Source organism: Syngnathus scovelli, chromosome 1 (assembly GCF_024217435.2).
Source record: "Syngnathus scovelli strain Florida chromosome 1, RoL_Ssco_1.2, whole genome shotgun sequence".
Classification (NCBI taxonomy): domain Eukaryota; kingdom Metazoa; phylum Chordata; class Actinopteri; order Syngnathiformes; family Syngnathidae; genus Syngnathus; species Syngnathus scovelli.
In genome coordinates this window covers 11,665,606-11,681,382 of record NC_090847.1, presented here as the reverse complement: position 1 = coordinate 11,681,382, position 15,777 = coordinate 11,665,606, and the positions used below count along the sequence as shown (strand labels likewise).

At 39.4% G+C, this 15,777-nt stretch overlaps 4 protein-coding genes across 6 annotated transcripts; 2 read left to right on the top strand and 2 right to left on the bottom strand.

Annotated features, from left to right (window-relative positions):
* Positions 1-68: 68 nt before the first annotated feature.
* On the top strand, positions 69-2,415 carry mcts1 (MCTS1 re-initiation and release factor). Its single transcript, XM_049753100.1, has 6 exons — positions 69-265; positions 511-663; positions 742-839; positions 1,316-1,449; positions 2,075-2,142; positions 2,221-2,415. Exons 1-6 carry the CDS (start codon positions 255-257, stop codon positions 2,300-2,302), a joined length of 546 nt encoding a protein of 181 aa, XP_049609057.1. The 5' UTR covers positions 69-254; the 3' UTR covers positions 2,303-2,415.
* Positions 2,416-3,328: 913 nt separating this feature from the next.
* Positions 3,329-5,777, bottom strand: c1galt1c1 (C1GALT1-specific chaperone 1). 3 transcript variants are annotated; one of them, XM_049753070.2, is made up of 2 exons: positions 5,714-5,777; positions 3,329-4,876 (listed from the first exon to the last, which is right to left on the bottom strand). In XM_049753070.2, the coding sequence occupies exon 2, from the start codon at positions 4,864-4,866 to the stop codon at positions 3,913-3,915; it is 954 nt and encodes a 317-aa protein (XP_049609027.1). In that variant the 5' UTR covers positions 4,867-4,876; positions 5,714-5,777; the 3' UTR covers positions 3,329-3,912. The 3 variants fall into 3 exon arrangements, with proteins under 3 accessions (XP_049609027.1, XP_049609010.1, XP_049609019.1); XM_049753053.1 differs by having other exon boundaries at positions 5,570-5,761; XM_049753062.1 differs by having other exon boundaries at positions 5,585-5,761.
* Positions 5,778-6,657: 880 nt separating this feature from the next.
* Positions 6,658-9,103, top strand: urp1 (urotensin-related peptide 1). The gene is made up of 5 exons (XM_049753121.1): positions 6,658-6,964; positions 7,349-7,471; positions 7,584-7,624; positions 7,716-7,821; positions 8,854-9,103. Exons 1-5 carry the CDS (start codon positions 6,874-6,876, stop codon positions 8,883-8,885), a joined length of 393 nt encoding a protein of 130 aa, XP_049609078.1. The 5' UTR covers positions 6,658-6,873; the 3' UTR covers positions 8,886-9,103.
* A 531-nt stretch (positions 9,104-9,634) lies between these two features.
* Positions 9,635-14,621, bottom strand: clic2 (chloride intracellular channel 2). The gene is made up of 6 exons (XM_049753082.2): positions 14,413-14,621; positions 13,063-13,172; positions 12,554-12,679; positions 11,473-11,573; positions 11,213-11,394; positions 9,635-10,257 (listed from the first exon to the last, which is right to left on the bottom strand). The coding sequence occupies exons 1-6, from the start codon at positions 14,464-14,466 to the stop codon at positions 10,096-10,098; spliced, it is 735 nt and encodes a 244-aa protein (XP_049609039.1). The 5' UTR covers positions 14,467-14,621; the 3' UTR covers positions 9,635-10,095.
* Between the last annotated feature and the right edge of the window lie 1,156 nt (positions 14,622-15,777).

The following is a 15,777-nucleotide window of genomic DNA, read 5'->3' as shown; positions in this document are numbered from 1 at the left end:
TAAAGGCATGGTATGGTGGTGACCCGAGCTGCTCCACCGCGTTGGTTTATGTGGGAGAACTGTCGTAAAAATAACGCAAGTCGTTGCTCTGCTTTTCGGTCGTCGCAAAAATAAGCGTGCAAGTTGCTTAAACTTGACATTATTTTTTAATTCTATTGTTCCCTACTTGCGTTTCAAATACCATATCTGTTTCAGTGAGTGGAAAATAAGGCTTTGACCCACTCAGGGAACGCAAGGAAAGACGACCAACAACAATGTTCAAAAAGTACGTGCCTATTTTGATAAGAGCGCTAACGCTAACAGACCTAGCAAACTGGGCTTGGGTGGCAGGTGTTTTCTTGTCGTTTTTCATAGCCGTTCCTTACATATTACATTTGTTAAAAATATATATATTTGGACGACGCTAGAAAGGTCTTGTAAGATAAGCGATATTGTCTGCCGTTGTCCCCGATTGCTGTATTGTCTTGTGCTCGTTTAGAACTAAAACTCTTCTTGTGATCCCCGCTTCAGATTTGACGAGAAGGAGAATGTGTCAAACTGTATCCAGTTAAAAACATCCGTCATCAAAGGGATAAAGAACCAGCTAGTGGATCAGTTTCCTGAAATCGAGATATGGCTCAATCACATCATGCCAAAGAAGGACCCTGTCAAAATAGTGCGATGGTACGATTTTTCTCATTTACATCCTTTGGATTTCTGAGCACTGAATCTGTCGACTCATCTCTGTTATTCACCTTTCAGTCATGAACACATTGAAATCTTGACCGTGAACGGAGAGTTGCTCTTCTTCAGACAGCGAGAAGGCCCCTTTTATCCCACCCTGAGACTGTTGCATAAATGTAAGACGTTTAGACTCCATAATGTTTGTAAAAAGAAAAGAAAAACACCCCTAAGCACAGATGGAAAGTTTTGGTTCTTTTAAAACCGTGACTTTTTAAAACCATGCTAACAAGATAAACTAAAAGTGGTTGACCACATCCTTTATCCACACAAGTAATTGCTTCTGGCCAGGCAACATGCAACCCTATAAAAGTAATAAATGTTAAAGGGAATGTCTTCCACACAAGTCCTGTAGAAATACATTTGTCGGGAAAAACATGTTTTCAATAATGTGATTGTCACTTGCATTTTCTGAAAGCACTGGAGAAAAGCATGGTTGTTTTGATAGGGAACAAACATTTTCTGAATGCACTGGAGAAAAGCATGGTTGTTTTGATGGGGAAAAAAAAACATTTTATTGTTAAGGACACATTTTCCAGTCCCAGATGATGTATTATATTCATTTCTGGTAACAAGCCTTCTTATCTCCTCACAGATCCCTTTATTCTTCCTCACCAGCAAGTAGACAAAGGTGCCATCAAATATGTCCTAAGTGGCGCCAACATCATGTGTCCTGGACTGACGTCACCGGGCGCCAAACTCTACCCGGCTGAATCAGACACAGTAGTTGTATCCTTATCTATTTTAGGTTTGCATGGGGTTAGCCACCTTACATAAATACTTTGCCGTATCTGCTCATGCAGTGGGTGGGAGCATTTATTTACTCAACTGTAAGAGGCGTGTATTAGGGGAGGAGGTCTATATTTTTACATAATGTTGTCAACTTGTCACAATATCTAAATTAGGACTTTGCTGCGTTACATACTTTGGTATCAATACTGCAACAAAATCCCAATACATCAGTAAACAATCATGTTGTATAGCCTATATAGTGAGTAAATGCTGAACTAGACAAATATTTTAGACTGTGATGTTAGATGCAAATGCCAATCAGAGTGTCGCCATCGTTTTGTCAGTGTTCTCCCAGTAGGCACATCGTACACTGCTTGCCTTGCTGATCGTTTCCGCATTTCATCTGACAAACTACGCACAAGCACCTGTACTGAGAATATGTAATATTGTTTCGTTATTGTCAGTGACTTCAATTTTAACTTAACATAAATTGTAACAATGTTTATTCCAAAGAAGTGCAAATAGGTCTCCTCTCCTAAAATAAGCCCAAACATTCAAAACAAAATTTACCTTCAAAGTGACCTATTTTGCAGCGCATGTTGTCCTTAACAAGAATTTGTAGGCCATTATGGCAGAAGGAAAACAACACGCTCTGTGCGTTGGCGTCATGAAGTTGTCTGCAGAGAGCATGTAAGCATCAAAGTGCATTCATCAAAGCTGTAGACAGTCATGACACTGATGACAACTATCATTTGTCTTTTCTAACAGAGAAAAAGTCAACAAGGGCATTGGCATCGAGAATGTTCACTATCTGAACGACGGACTGTGGCACATGAAAACGTATAAATAATCTACCACTCAAGCTTCCTGCCAAAATGAATACTTAGCAGCTGTTTCCACCGACTTAAGGCTTTGTACCAGTTCATCATTGTGCACCGATTAAAAGAAATCTCTCCATTTGAACTTGTCGCTTCTCACTGCACCTGTTAGATGTGAAACAGGATGTTTGCACAATGACTGAGACGTCATCCAAATCATCCAACCCTTATGGTTTGTCAACTCTAAAATGCATAAACATGTTCTTATTTCAAAGACCCTGTCAAGTGAATTCAAAGCTTTATTTCTAAACTACATGTTTGAACTCAAGGTTAATTGGTAAAAACAAGCCAAGACGAGTGAACGATGTACTGCAGTACTAAATTCTGGAGGTACGGTTTTAGCATTTTTGACCATTACAGTTTTCCTGTATTATTTTATGTGACTAAAAGGGGGCCCAGTAACAATATCCTTTGGCCTTGGCATGAGACAACCTCCCTCACTATATAAGAACGTGATCACCTTTTGGATCAGCAGTTCGACGATGCAATTGCAACATGCAGTTAGCTATGCCTGCGCCACAAAAAATTTCCCATTGGCTTGTTTGTGAAAATTGCCACTTTAGGACACACGCATATAGACAGTTGGATGTGCAACTTGACCGCGAGTGTGGACCGCACGTTCAAGATGAGCTTGTTGCTGCACGGAGGAGCCCAGTGACGACCTGGTGGCACAATAGCTGGCCATATGTGTACGGTAGGCATAAGAAAGATATATAATCCAGATTTGATGAAATAGTTGAGTGAAATGGAGATTTAGCTGACACATAACTCAGGAGAACATTTCCAAGGCCTTCTTTTATTGTTCAAATTTGGCAATGTTAACACTGTTCTGATGTCAAATTTACCTAATTTATTTGGACTTAAAGATTAATTTGAGCAAGAGCAATAAAAAACAAAACAAGCACTTCAGAGATGGAGAATTGGCCACAATGATTACAACGCAGCCACTGTAGATTGTTAATGGTTTTGAATGTCTTAATCATTGACAGGACATAGGACCCACTTCCACTTTATTTTATTCACATTTCTTGTCAGTGTCAAGTGCAGGTTATTCATATATTGTACAATCATTTGACTTGCACACAACCAAATTCAGTTTGTAATTGGTACAGAGAATCTTCCAGCTTTTACCAAGTACATCTTTTTTCATAAAACCCATTAACATAAAAAATATATATATTTTGTAACTATTTTGTGGTTGTTTTTTTCAAAATCGCATGGCAGGTTGGATTAAATGCATTAGGTTCCTTAGTCATGTAAGTGATTTTTTTTTTTCCCCAGCGTACCCTTCCCTTACATTGTAAATCTAGAGCAGACTTTAAAATAGGGTTTGTATAAGTTGGTGTGTCCGTGTAATGCAGCTAAAGGACCACACGAAGACAATCTGCAATTATTAGTTCCCAGCTTTGCTTTCAAACAAGAGTCAGTGATCACCGCCCATTTTTATCTACGCCACAGGAACAGGGTACAGGATGCAAAAGGTACAAATCTGGCAAAAACAGGATGTCCACCAGATCCAGTTGGAAGTCATCTTCCCACTCAAGCAGCTAGTATAAAAAAAGCCAGCTGCACCCAGTGGGTGTTAGTCATTGTCCGAACCTTCTGGGGGGTCAAACATGAGCAAGTCGTGGAAATCATGGCCGTATGGACGAAGCCGGTAGACGCCATACATCATCACCTGCATCTCGTTTGGGGTCATGCCGTTGAATGTTACAGCCAAGTCGGGGCAGCAGCTTTCCACCACGTTTTGGGGGTTGTTCTTCATGCTGTCCTTTATCAGTGCATCCACACTCTTACCGTTGAACAGGCCCATGCCTCGAGCATCCTCGCCGTGTTCGGCAAACACACCCATGTATTTGAGGCAGACGGCCAGCTGCTTGTCTTCTCTCAGCTTCCACAGCCGGTTCACTTGGATGGGACACTTGTCGCTGTCGTCCAGCACGCGTACAAACCTTTTCAGAGCCTCGTAGCTGAGGACGATGCCGCTCTCGTACACGACGTACTCCAATTCCCCGGACCTCATGGCATTGCCCATGTAGAAGGGCTCGCTGGGGTCCTTGGTGAGCAGCAGGTACTTGAGGTTCTCAATAATAGCGAAGGTTGTGGGCTGCGCCACAAAGAACCAGCGCAGGTCCCCCGCGTTCTCGTAAGCATGCTTCAGAGCTTTACAGAATCTCGCCCAACCATCTGTTTCTTGCAGGTCGACCGCCTCGAGGGCCTTGGATGACTCAGAGGTGTAAAAGACGGCTTTGTCGCAGTGTTTACTCCAGGTGCCCACGGCAGCGGCCCAATAGACCAGAATTTTCGGCTGGACCATGATGACACAATAGACACGGACTTGATCTTTCAACTCCTGCATCTGGGACTCAGAGAGTTGCTTCAGTTTATCGTTACTCTGCGCCTGGACGTGATGGTGGTGATGGTACTCCGAGGCAGACTTGGAACTTGGGCTGAAATCACCCAAGAGCGAGAGCAACAGGTAGAAGACGCCCCCCAGAGCCACCCCTTTGACGAATGAGCCTCCTTCGGACCACATCTCGAAAGGACTGCGGAAGAAGAACAAGACTGAGTACAGAGAATGTTTATTGGGCTGACTTGACACGTTCAATTATAAGACATGGATCCAACTCTGGTCTTCGAGGGTCGCGATCCTGCAGGTTTCCCTTCTCTATCACCAAATAAAACATGCTACCTTGCTGTAATGGGTGGAGCTCACTGAAAGCTTGGTGTATAGCAATCCCTCTGCATATTTGAGGTTCACTATTAGTGAATTTCCCCGTTTATTTTTCTTTCACCAGCTCGTCATTGGAAAAAACTGAAACAGTAAACTCCCACTATAAACCAGTGAATGAATCATAAGTTCCTTAGTTCTTATTGACAATTTTTAACCAGTTTTAGTTCGTTTATTCCAACTCTCTCCAGCGACACGTGTCATATTGGGAGAGAAAAAAAGGTGTATGTTTTTTTTCATGTCCCTAGTGTAAAAGGGGATTTGTCGCGTCGTCCTCTTAGCGTGGTCAAATCAGATAAAGCAGCTTTAAATATCTTAAGGTGCTACACAACGACTGTTACAAAACGCATTTAAGCATTGACGTCGATTTTCACAGCTCAGTCAGAGTCTAATATTCACTATAAACGTTTAAATGAGCCATTGTTTGAAAAAATAAATGCACAATTTAGAAACGCCAAATCCCCGTAGCCCAGAAGCTAACAGTTAGCTGTCAAAGTAAACAACTTACTATGCCTTACTATACGTCCAGCAAAAGCGACAACACGGCTACTCCTGACGCTTCTCAGACTGGCCTATCAAGTCTGACCTCTCCAGACTGGCAACAATGGCCAGGAATGTTGCAGCCACTTGTGGATTTAATGTGTGCCCTCACATTTCACTCACTTCCGCCTCTCGGGTCACGTGTGATAGCTGAAGGTCTGGCTTGACACGTGGTCAATGATGTCATAGCGGACACACGTCATTCAAATCTATAACTTTATCCAACATATTTTAAAAAATTAATGATAGGTGTGTGAAAAAAAAATTACGACTTTTTCCAAAAATTCAACACCCTTAAATACCGAAGTCACTATTTATTCCCAGTGGCACATTCAACATTACACAATCACATTTTCCAATTTGAAATTCAAAACATTTTGATCATCCAATCAATATTCTAAAGATTCAAACGTATTTTTTTTTCACATTTTTCACAGTATATTCCTAAATTATGGCATTTTACAAATTCATATTTTGTGTGTATATATATGTATTAGAGGGAATATAGAGCCATAAAACAAACAAAAAACGAGCTATACTCACGAGAAGAAAACAAAAAAGGAGCATATAAAATTATAAATAAATAAAATCTGATGATTTAATTGTAATCAGTTATTCCCTTTTTATATATATATATATATATATATATATATATATATATGAATAACTGCCACGAGAACCACACACACAAATCCCAAACCGGATTCAAAACCCTAACTTTATTTCATTTCAAACCATGACTCTTTTTTCAACCTTAACCCTGGTTTGAAACCCTGATGTAAAATCCTACTGTAACAACAAATCCTAGCTGGCCTGATTGAAATCCTAGCCCTGCCTTAATTGACTTATTTGCTGAAGTAGACAATTGTTGGTTGGGTCATTTAACAGAAAATGACGTCTGATCTTGCGATGACGTCAGTTTGGCAGCGGTGTGGCTCAAAAACGTCAGACTTGAGTGAGCGATGATGCTTTTGAGGACACTAGATGTGGACTTGGGGCACATAAAGCATGATGGGTTTGCCGGACAGCCATGCGTTATTAGTGAGGAAGGGCAAACATTTGTTAGGCTCCCCTGAACAAGCACAGATAGTCCGCAGCTGACTTGACAGGCTTCCCCTAAATGGTGTCTATGACGCCAAAATCCATTAAGGTGCAATGCTGGCTCTGATGATAATGTATTGATCACTTGTGATGGATGTCTGGCGTGCGGATATATAAGTGAAGTTCTTTGCCAAGCTGGTAGCAACTTGGCCAACTGCAGACAAAGTCACCATGCTGTTTCTAGCTGTACTTTACCTCCTTGTTACAAGATGGACACATGCACTACCTCTCTATCCTGACTCCAACCTGGACACACAGTCAAGTAAGATCAATTTCTCATTGTAATTTTTTTTTTTTTGACCTGCTAAAATCTCTAAAATGATCTGTCCTTTATTTTCTTGATGACCTCTCCATGTAAAAGCAACTTTTTGCCTTCATATGCTATAATAAGTGAATACATCACTATTAAAAAGGAGAAATAATAAGCATATTCCCCTTTGATTTCTTTTTCAGTTTAAGGCTTTGGTATTTTATCGCTTTTACATATTATTCCACAAATCAATGCTAAAAAAAATAAAAAAAGTCGATCTAAATGTGGGCTTACAGTATTGGAAGTGGCATGATGCAATTTTAATGGCTGAACAAGCATGCCACATATGTCATATGAATTGTGTTTCTATCTAGTATGAATTGTGTTTCTGCTCAGATTTTCTTCAGAAGCTTGTGTCAGACAATGCCTCTTACAATACAGAAGGGGAACAAATGGAGGTGAATAATCTGTATCCTTTATTGATGCAGCACAATGAGCAAAGACAATCCTGGAACAAAGGTAGTTGAATGTATACTGTATTTGTGTGCAGCATTTTAATTGCATTTAACTGCAGACATCAGCAGTTGAGGGAATGAAACATTAATGTGTAATATCCTGGTTTTGGTTGAAGGCCCCGAGGATTCAACACTGCGGGATAACTATGCAAACATGGTAAATCTGAGCCAATCTGTGTATATGTTCGATTAAAAAAAAAACTTTCCTTGCATGCGTCCATCATTTTTGTGTGTGTTCATTCGTGAAGATTGACGGTCTTAAGGCAATGGTATTGAAGCTGGCCGCAGCCGACAAGCTTCGCTCACAAGCTTTTGTGAGGTCAGCGCAAGGCTTGCCCAAAACCAACAAAAGAGGTGAGCCAAAACGACACGACAAAGCAACATTTTAACACAAAGCTAATCGTAACATGCATACTATCTGTTACATGAATTAGGGTTCCATTTTATTTAGGTGTAGTACTTTACCATATTTGGTAACTTGGATCAAAAGGCAGAATAGTGGTGTAGCGACAAACATATCTGCCTATAAAATGTATGGGGTTTGCTGTTCCAACTCTTAACCTATCTCTTAATTCATAAATATCACTACTAAATATAGTATTACATTACATTTTATGTCATTGTTCGTATATTATTATTATTATGTTGTGAAAACCTGCTGTGCTAGAGAAAAAACATCCAGAAGTTTTCTTGTATCTTTGGTTAAAAGAAATTCCTAAAAAAATGTTGACCAGTGTAATTATAGTTAAATATTGTTGTATAAAAAGTTAATGGATGGCTGGAAATATGTGCTGTTGTTAGGTATGCACACTCAGGGTGGAGAAACCTTTTGTTTTCTTTCATGGTTTTGATACAAACTGTTTTCCTCTCACCTCTGTTCACCCCTGCTCTTGGATAATTCTGCCATGATTTACTCATGACAGTCCAGATGTCTTTTTGGGCCATCCTCTTCCTTTCTTTCAGCCATCCATCCATTTTCTTCCGCCCTATCTGGGGTTAAGTCACGAGGCAGCAAATAAAAAATAGAAGGGAAAACTATTTTTCAAATATTTCACAATCATGACTGATGCAATAAATAACAATGAGCTGGCTCAGCAATGCAGATGTTTATCTGCATGCAAATTGTCTTTTCTGACACTTCTTTCTGCAACAGTATTTTTTTTAGCAGACAGTACCACAGAACAGCCTCAATTTCAATAAACTGTACACTTTTAGTTCAAAATCGGTCTAATACATTAGTATCATCACGGACAAAATTCTTAAGATAAGGACAATTCTGTAGTGATGATCAGGGCATTAAGTACCATTGTTTAGTAGTGTTTGTTCAAATACAAGCAACATTTCCTTGTTCCAATTGCCTTGACTAATTCTGTGTGTCTTTAACAGCATGTTTCTGGAAGTACTGCGTTACCAATTAAATATCTGCGATGACATCCCCCCACAAGACACCTTCCACAAGTGAATGAAGAAAATCTATTTTGTAAAGTTATAATTTTTTCTTTTCTGTGACTGAATAAAGTATTAGACAAGTGTTGTCTGTATTATTTGTGATATCTCTACTAAAGCAGCAGCTATCAGTTTATTTATTTATATTTATTTGTTAGAATCGGTCAATCACCCATCGATTATCCTATGGATTAATTAAGCAATCAGATTACAATTGACTTTGCATTGTTAAACAACAGAAAATAAATGTGAGATGCGATTGATGTTGACCACTTGGGTTGTCTTTTATAATTTCGACACTACAATATTTGTGACTTTGATTGCGTGGGGTTTTCGAATGTGCAGCCAGGCAGAGTCAATGAAGATAAGTGTTAATGGTTAATTGTTGTATACTTAGGTTAGCGGTTGGCTGTTCACTGGCTTACCTTTTTAGAAGTGAGGAACACGTCTTTATTCTATGACTCACTGCCAAAAATCAGAAATAAAGAATTGCTGGTTCAACACATTGATCAAAGGGTAAGTCTAAGGCTGAAAGCCCTCCACAATGAGGATGTTTCTCTTCTTTCTGGTCGGACTTGGGGAACCAGAGCACCCGGAGGAAACCCATGCAGGCACGGAAAGGCACGAAAGGTGTCAACAGAGTAAAAATTGTCTAATGGAAAAAAAAAGCAAGGTATGAGCACTTCACAATAGTCAAACAATATAAGATTTAAGATAACAATCACGCTTTGATTGTTTTATTTTTTTATGAATGTGGTACATTTCCATCATGTCAATTATGTTAGTACAGAATAAAACAGACAGGAACAGAAGATTTGCTGCATAAAAAAAGAACAGTTTTGAAGGGGGCTGCTGTTACGAATAATCATTGAAAATATACTGTCCGTATGTACACTATAAACACAAAATAAAGTAAATAGTCAATTGCACAATTAGTCTCGTAGGTGACTAAAACAGTCAGAAGCAATAAAAGAAGCATGTATGTACTGTGATTTGAGATCTTAAGACAGTGGTGAGAAAGTAGCGGCCAATGGGCCAAACACGGTGATTCTAGAAACTGTTTTATAAAGCCCCAAAACAAAAACAAAACCCAAAAGGTTCCCCATCCCTGTCTTAAGATAACTGATGGCTGTAATATCTTTGGCACCACATAGCACCCTCTACACATGGTGCATGAACATTTTATTTTCTCTTATTGGCCACTCCAAAGTAAGCCTTCTCAATTTCGATTTCAGCCGGGCACGTCTCTTTGAACTCCTCCCGCTCGTAGGCGTTGTGCAGGTATCGCCACACACCCGTGAACTGGGCTGGGATGTCAAAGCTGCAGTATTTCTTGGAGGCAACCTGGATTAAAACAAAAGATCATTAAAAAAAATACAACACAACCCACATGCTGAGCCTTAGTACACATTTTAATTTCTATTTCCCATGCACATAATTTTGATCAAGGCCATGATAATTCCATTGATAATTGTAAATTGTAGTCTTCGCTCGCCATATCACTTTTTCACAATTTTGCAGCTTTCTTAATCTCACATTTAATTTTCTATCATGGATTTTTCACTATTTTGCAGGGATTTTGTGGCGGTCATCTTTCCCACACAGAGCTGTTATTACAGCGTCATGGAGCAATACTCACAGGAGCTGGGGTATAGAAGACAGAACAACTTAAAAAAAAGAGGAAGTGCAATGTATATTTTGTATATGTTACACAACTGCATGTCTACAGTAAAGTAAACATTGTTAGCCCTTTTGACAAAACTGTTGATGCACTTACAATTCCCTTTTATTGAACATAGAGTAAGAAAAGAAATATGTAATAAGCAAATAACTCAACACGTAACCATGCTAACAATTAGCCATTTAACAGCCAACCCAAACCTTGAGCCCACATGGTCTACTCTAGACTTTCATCACTGACTTCTTTATCAGTCAACGGACCAGGCCACATTTTTTGAAACCACACACATTCAAAGTCGCAGATACTACAGTGTAGAACGTGAGGATCCCACTGGACAAAAACATTAACTGCTATTCACATGCATAATTTGTACTGATATTATGAATAGAGTATGTGTGGTATGGGCGGTTGCTGCTTCGCAGATTTTTGTCTTTAATGGGGAGTTTTGAAACGCAATTCCATACTAAACTAGGGACTAATATATTTTATATGAAATTATAAACCGCATATCTTGCCAAAAATAATTTTAATATTTCAGATATAAAGCAACATTTATTTTGTTTGCTTAGTACAGGTACACATCTCGAATCTCCTTATTTTTCCAACTGACTGTCTCACCCTGATGACGTGCAGTTTGGGGAGGAGGTTGCAGTCGGCTAAAGTGAGGCGATCCCCGTCCAGAAATTTCCTCTTGGATACAGTGACGGTCTCTCTTGAGTTATGGTCGATTTCCTCGGGTAGGGGAGAGTTTAGATAATCGTCCAGACGCTTAAACTCCCGCAGCAGGTTTTTCTCCTGAACTGTAAGTTCAAACATAGAGTTTTGTTTGGATTTTTTTCATCTCTACCTGATAAAACTTCAACACAACTTTGACTCACAGGCATTGTTTGGTGTGTTCTTGATGAAGGCGGAAAACTTTGCAAAAATGTCAGCACCCACGTTAAAGGACTCTTTGTTTAGAGGGCTGAGGTGAGGATACCTGCAAAGGGAAGACATTTTTCTCATTGAGTATTTCATGCACTAATTGTGGGACACTTCATTAGGAACAATGTGATTGAGAAATATACCAAAAGATATATCTTTCCAACAATAATAATGGTATGAACACTACTTGTTGAATCCAGCGCACTAATCAACTTTCCTATTTAACATTTTCTCTTCCTGGTGATTTGAGATCGCCTTGTAAATAACAACATAACATAACAAGCTCTCATTAAACTTTTTACACCATAGTACCGTCCAAAAAAATACTGAGTGCTCCAAGTTCCACCATAATGAACAACATTAAACTAAAGTAGCATATTAGAGCTAATGTAAATAAAAACACTTTGAACATTAATGCTGTGCTTCAATATAGGCCCCTTCAAAGTTTGTAAACAATGTGACATCGGTGCAGCTTAGCTGGAGGCAAAAAAGGTCCACAGCGCTCGCTTGAAAATGCCGTTGAACGCATTTCAACAAGTTGTTTATGTAGGAATGGACGCCATCCATAAGCGTCCATTTGAGTGAATATGTGAGTAAACTTACTCTCCACGACTGTCAGTGTTACTTTAAAAAGTTGACTCTGACTGATGGGACGTTATATACTGACTCCTACGCCCTCACTCACAGGACTGCCCATCGTGATATGGCCAGATATTTACACCTACCTCCAAAGATAAACTAAAGGTCTATAAATCATTAGAAGCCTATAAAGCATATAAATCTAGGGTACACTATCGCAGATACAAATAACCATTCACACTCATATTCCCTCCAACAACCATTTTAGAGGAGCCTGAAATGAGTGTTTGGAATTGCCACAGAAGCAGGGGGAGAATATGCTAACTTAGCACAAGAAGGATGTATCTGACATTGGAACCTTGAATCTCAGAACTGTAAGGCAGACATGCTACCACTGGTACATCATGCTGCCCAGAACTCATCTATTGGACATCATCAAATGGTCGAGAACATTACCTGGGAGGGGCCAGCGTTTGCTCGAGAAATTCCTCGATTTTGATGAAGTCTGTTTTGAGGGTGCCGTTGAAGAGCAGGAAAGGCGGGTTGGTGCCGGGGGCCAGGTCTTTCAGCTCCTCGGGCTTCCTAAAGTAAAGACACCAAGTTTTGCCAAAACAACTTATTGGTTTTTGGTGTATTAAAAAATAATAACAAAAAAAACCCAAAGTATCCCTGTCTCTGAATTTGAAGTAGCCTCCTTATTACTAGGACCCGTTATGTGTTCTGAAACCCTCAATTATCAGCATCCATTACGGGCTTCCTGATCCTGTTTGTCCACCACTAATAATAAAACGTGCACAATGTTAGTAAATTAAAGAAGGTGTTTGGAGTTAATCCAGACCTCTTATACATGCTGTTGGTGTGAAGTGTTCTGAGGGTGTAAAACAAACAACATCCTATTTCCTCTTTAGTAATACATAGAGGGTCTTTGAGGACATAACGCTGACAGGAAGAGGAGAAATGCTTACTTTCTCATATCAACAGTGGTCACGGTGAACTTGACTCCTTTCAGCCATAACACCATGAAGAGCCTCTGACAGAAGGGGCAGTTGCCCACGTTCTCACCGTCATGGCCGGCCTGCCGTACACATAAAGAAAAACGAAACTAATTTCTTTCCTGCTTGTGAACTTTCCACCACATGTAGGGTGGGGTGTTTGTTGGAAGGTGGGATGCAGGCATTGTGTTGCGGCGGAAGATGTGAACATGTGCTCACAATGTGACCACACAGGCTATTTAAAGCAGGGACCAGGCACCAAACCTACTGGGGTGCTCAGTCGGGTTTGCAGAATGAATTAGAAAGTGAAAAAATACTGTTGTAGACCTGATGTGTTGTTCTATGATTTGGGGAGTTGATTAAAATTTTCAAAATTATTACGAGTGTAGAAAATGGAGTGAAATAATTTCAGAAAGTAGAGCGCGTCATACATTGATTTAATACATATTGTTTTTCAATTTCAAATACCTGGATGTGTATGTATGTATGTATGTATGTATGTATGTATGTATGTATGTATGTATGTATGTATGTATGTATGTATGTATGTATGTATGGTTGTATGGTTGTATGGTTGTATGGTTGTATGTATGGTTGTATGTATGTATGGTTGTATGTATGAATTTATAAACCCTTCATAACCCTGGACCCAATTTTACTATCTGTGTATGGAGGGGTGTGTGCCTGTGTCATGTGTTATAAAGCTGAGACTCTCAAGACACACCATAACTCTGCTAATGGCAAATAAAGCCAGAAAACATCAGTCCCTCCCTTTCCTCTCACATAGCCAAGAAAGCACATTTCACAACTCCTGGGCATTTTTTAGCAGTTTTTTTTTTGGGGAGGAACAACCTACTGGGGATGTACCCCACCCAAGCCCAGGCATCCCTGACTGTAGAAAGTCTAGGTGGTATAGAAAATGGATGTTTGTTAAGAAACAAGGACCCATTTTCCTGACTACAAGTGTATGGTTGGGTGGGTGTGCCTGCATAAGGCTTCGGGGGCCATGCAGTCGTCATCACACAGCATGCTCTCTGCACACTTGGGTCATGATAAGACTGTGCCTGTTCTCTGATAAAAAATAGAGCCACCGCTCAGCTGGTGAATACAAACATGAAAACATCAAGTGTGCATGTAAATAAATCAAAAGGAGTTGTCCTTTGATTGATTATATTGATTCTGTTCCTGGCCTTTTTCGTTTTTAAAGTAATAGTGTCTCATTATTGGCCGACAGCTTTTCTCCCAAACAAAAACAAAACATGTGGAACCTAAAAATAGTTTTTTTCAAAAGTTGGAATTGTAATAAAAAATTAAAATACTGACCTTAACAAATAACTCAATGCTCGGCTCCTTGTCTGAATGTCGTTGCAATGCCATGCCGTCCCCAAAAGCAAGGTTTTTGATCACGTCAAAGTCGAGTCAGCCTTAAAAATGAATCAGAAGAGCAGAGCAAAAAGAGGAGGAAGCAAATATGTCAAGAGAGTGTGAGCCACCTCAGGGCTGCTGGTTGTTTGGAGGATATATCTCCCTTAACACACTTGACAAGTCAGTGGAGGGGGAGGACCCAGAGAAGGGGCAGGGTACGCGCTCATATAAAATCTTTGAGGACGGCTTAAAATGGCCACTTATGCACATATTGCAATACCGAGGAGTTGATAAAGCCATGACTCAAAACACACATTTTATTGTAGTCAATTCACATTCCAATACTATGAGACATGTAAGGGCGGAATGGGGTTGAATAATTTCACCATTTAATACAAATCATTGGACATGGGGAAGAGACAAGAAATATTGTGTGTCAAGTAGTGGTTTGCCAATGTTTTCAAGTACCACCTAAAAAATATGTCATTTTAACCCTCCAAGTATCACTATATTGACCAATATTAAAATACAGCATAGTATGCTCAGGCCCTCATCAAAAATGAGGAGGAAGTTTTATTCCCAAAAAGCATGTGTATTATCACTATGCACAGATGGAATATGTATAGGAAAATAAATAACTACTGGAATACTGTTTCCATTAAAATGTATTACACATGAAACTTCAATAAAAACTTTACTTGAATTATTATTTGAATACAGTTCTAAAAGATTACAATGGGGTACCTCAAGTCACTTAGTATGTAATTATTTGTGCCAAAGAGGACTAATCTAACTAAAGACTGTAGTCATTTGACTGCATTGAACACACCTCTTAAATCCACGCAGCCTCGTATTTATTCTCATTTATCTCACTGTTATTTATTTATTTAAACATAAAGTAACATAACATATTTCTATTTTGGGGGCTTTACCAACCTAAAGAGGGTTAGATTGGGCGAAAATAGTAATCTAAATTTAACCACAAAAAGGCATAATGATGTAAACTTGTTATTTTTTTTCTTTTTAAAAATTCATACAAAAATGAGTAAATGTCATTCTGCAATGACTGAATCACCTGGCAGTGCCTTTACAACAGTACTACATTAATGAAAACTGTATGGGGAAGCATACTCATTTTTGGGATTTACTGTAAGTGGGTATCCCTTTGTAGAAATGGAGGAAATGGGATTGAAAACTCCCTTCTTCAACACTTCCTCCCATTACAAGGAATTCGAGGAAAAAAAAACACTAAATAATACCCAGTGCTAACTAAGTTATGCTTATCTTGCCTCACTAATGATTCGAGGAGTTTTTATCACGTTG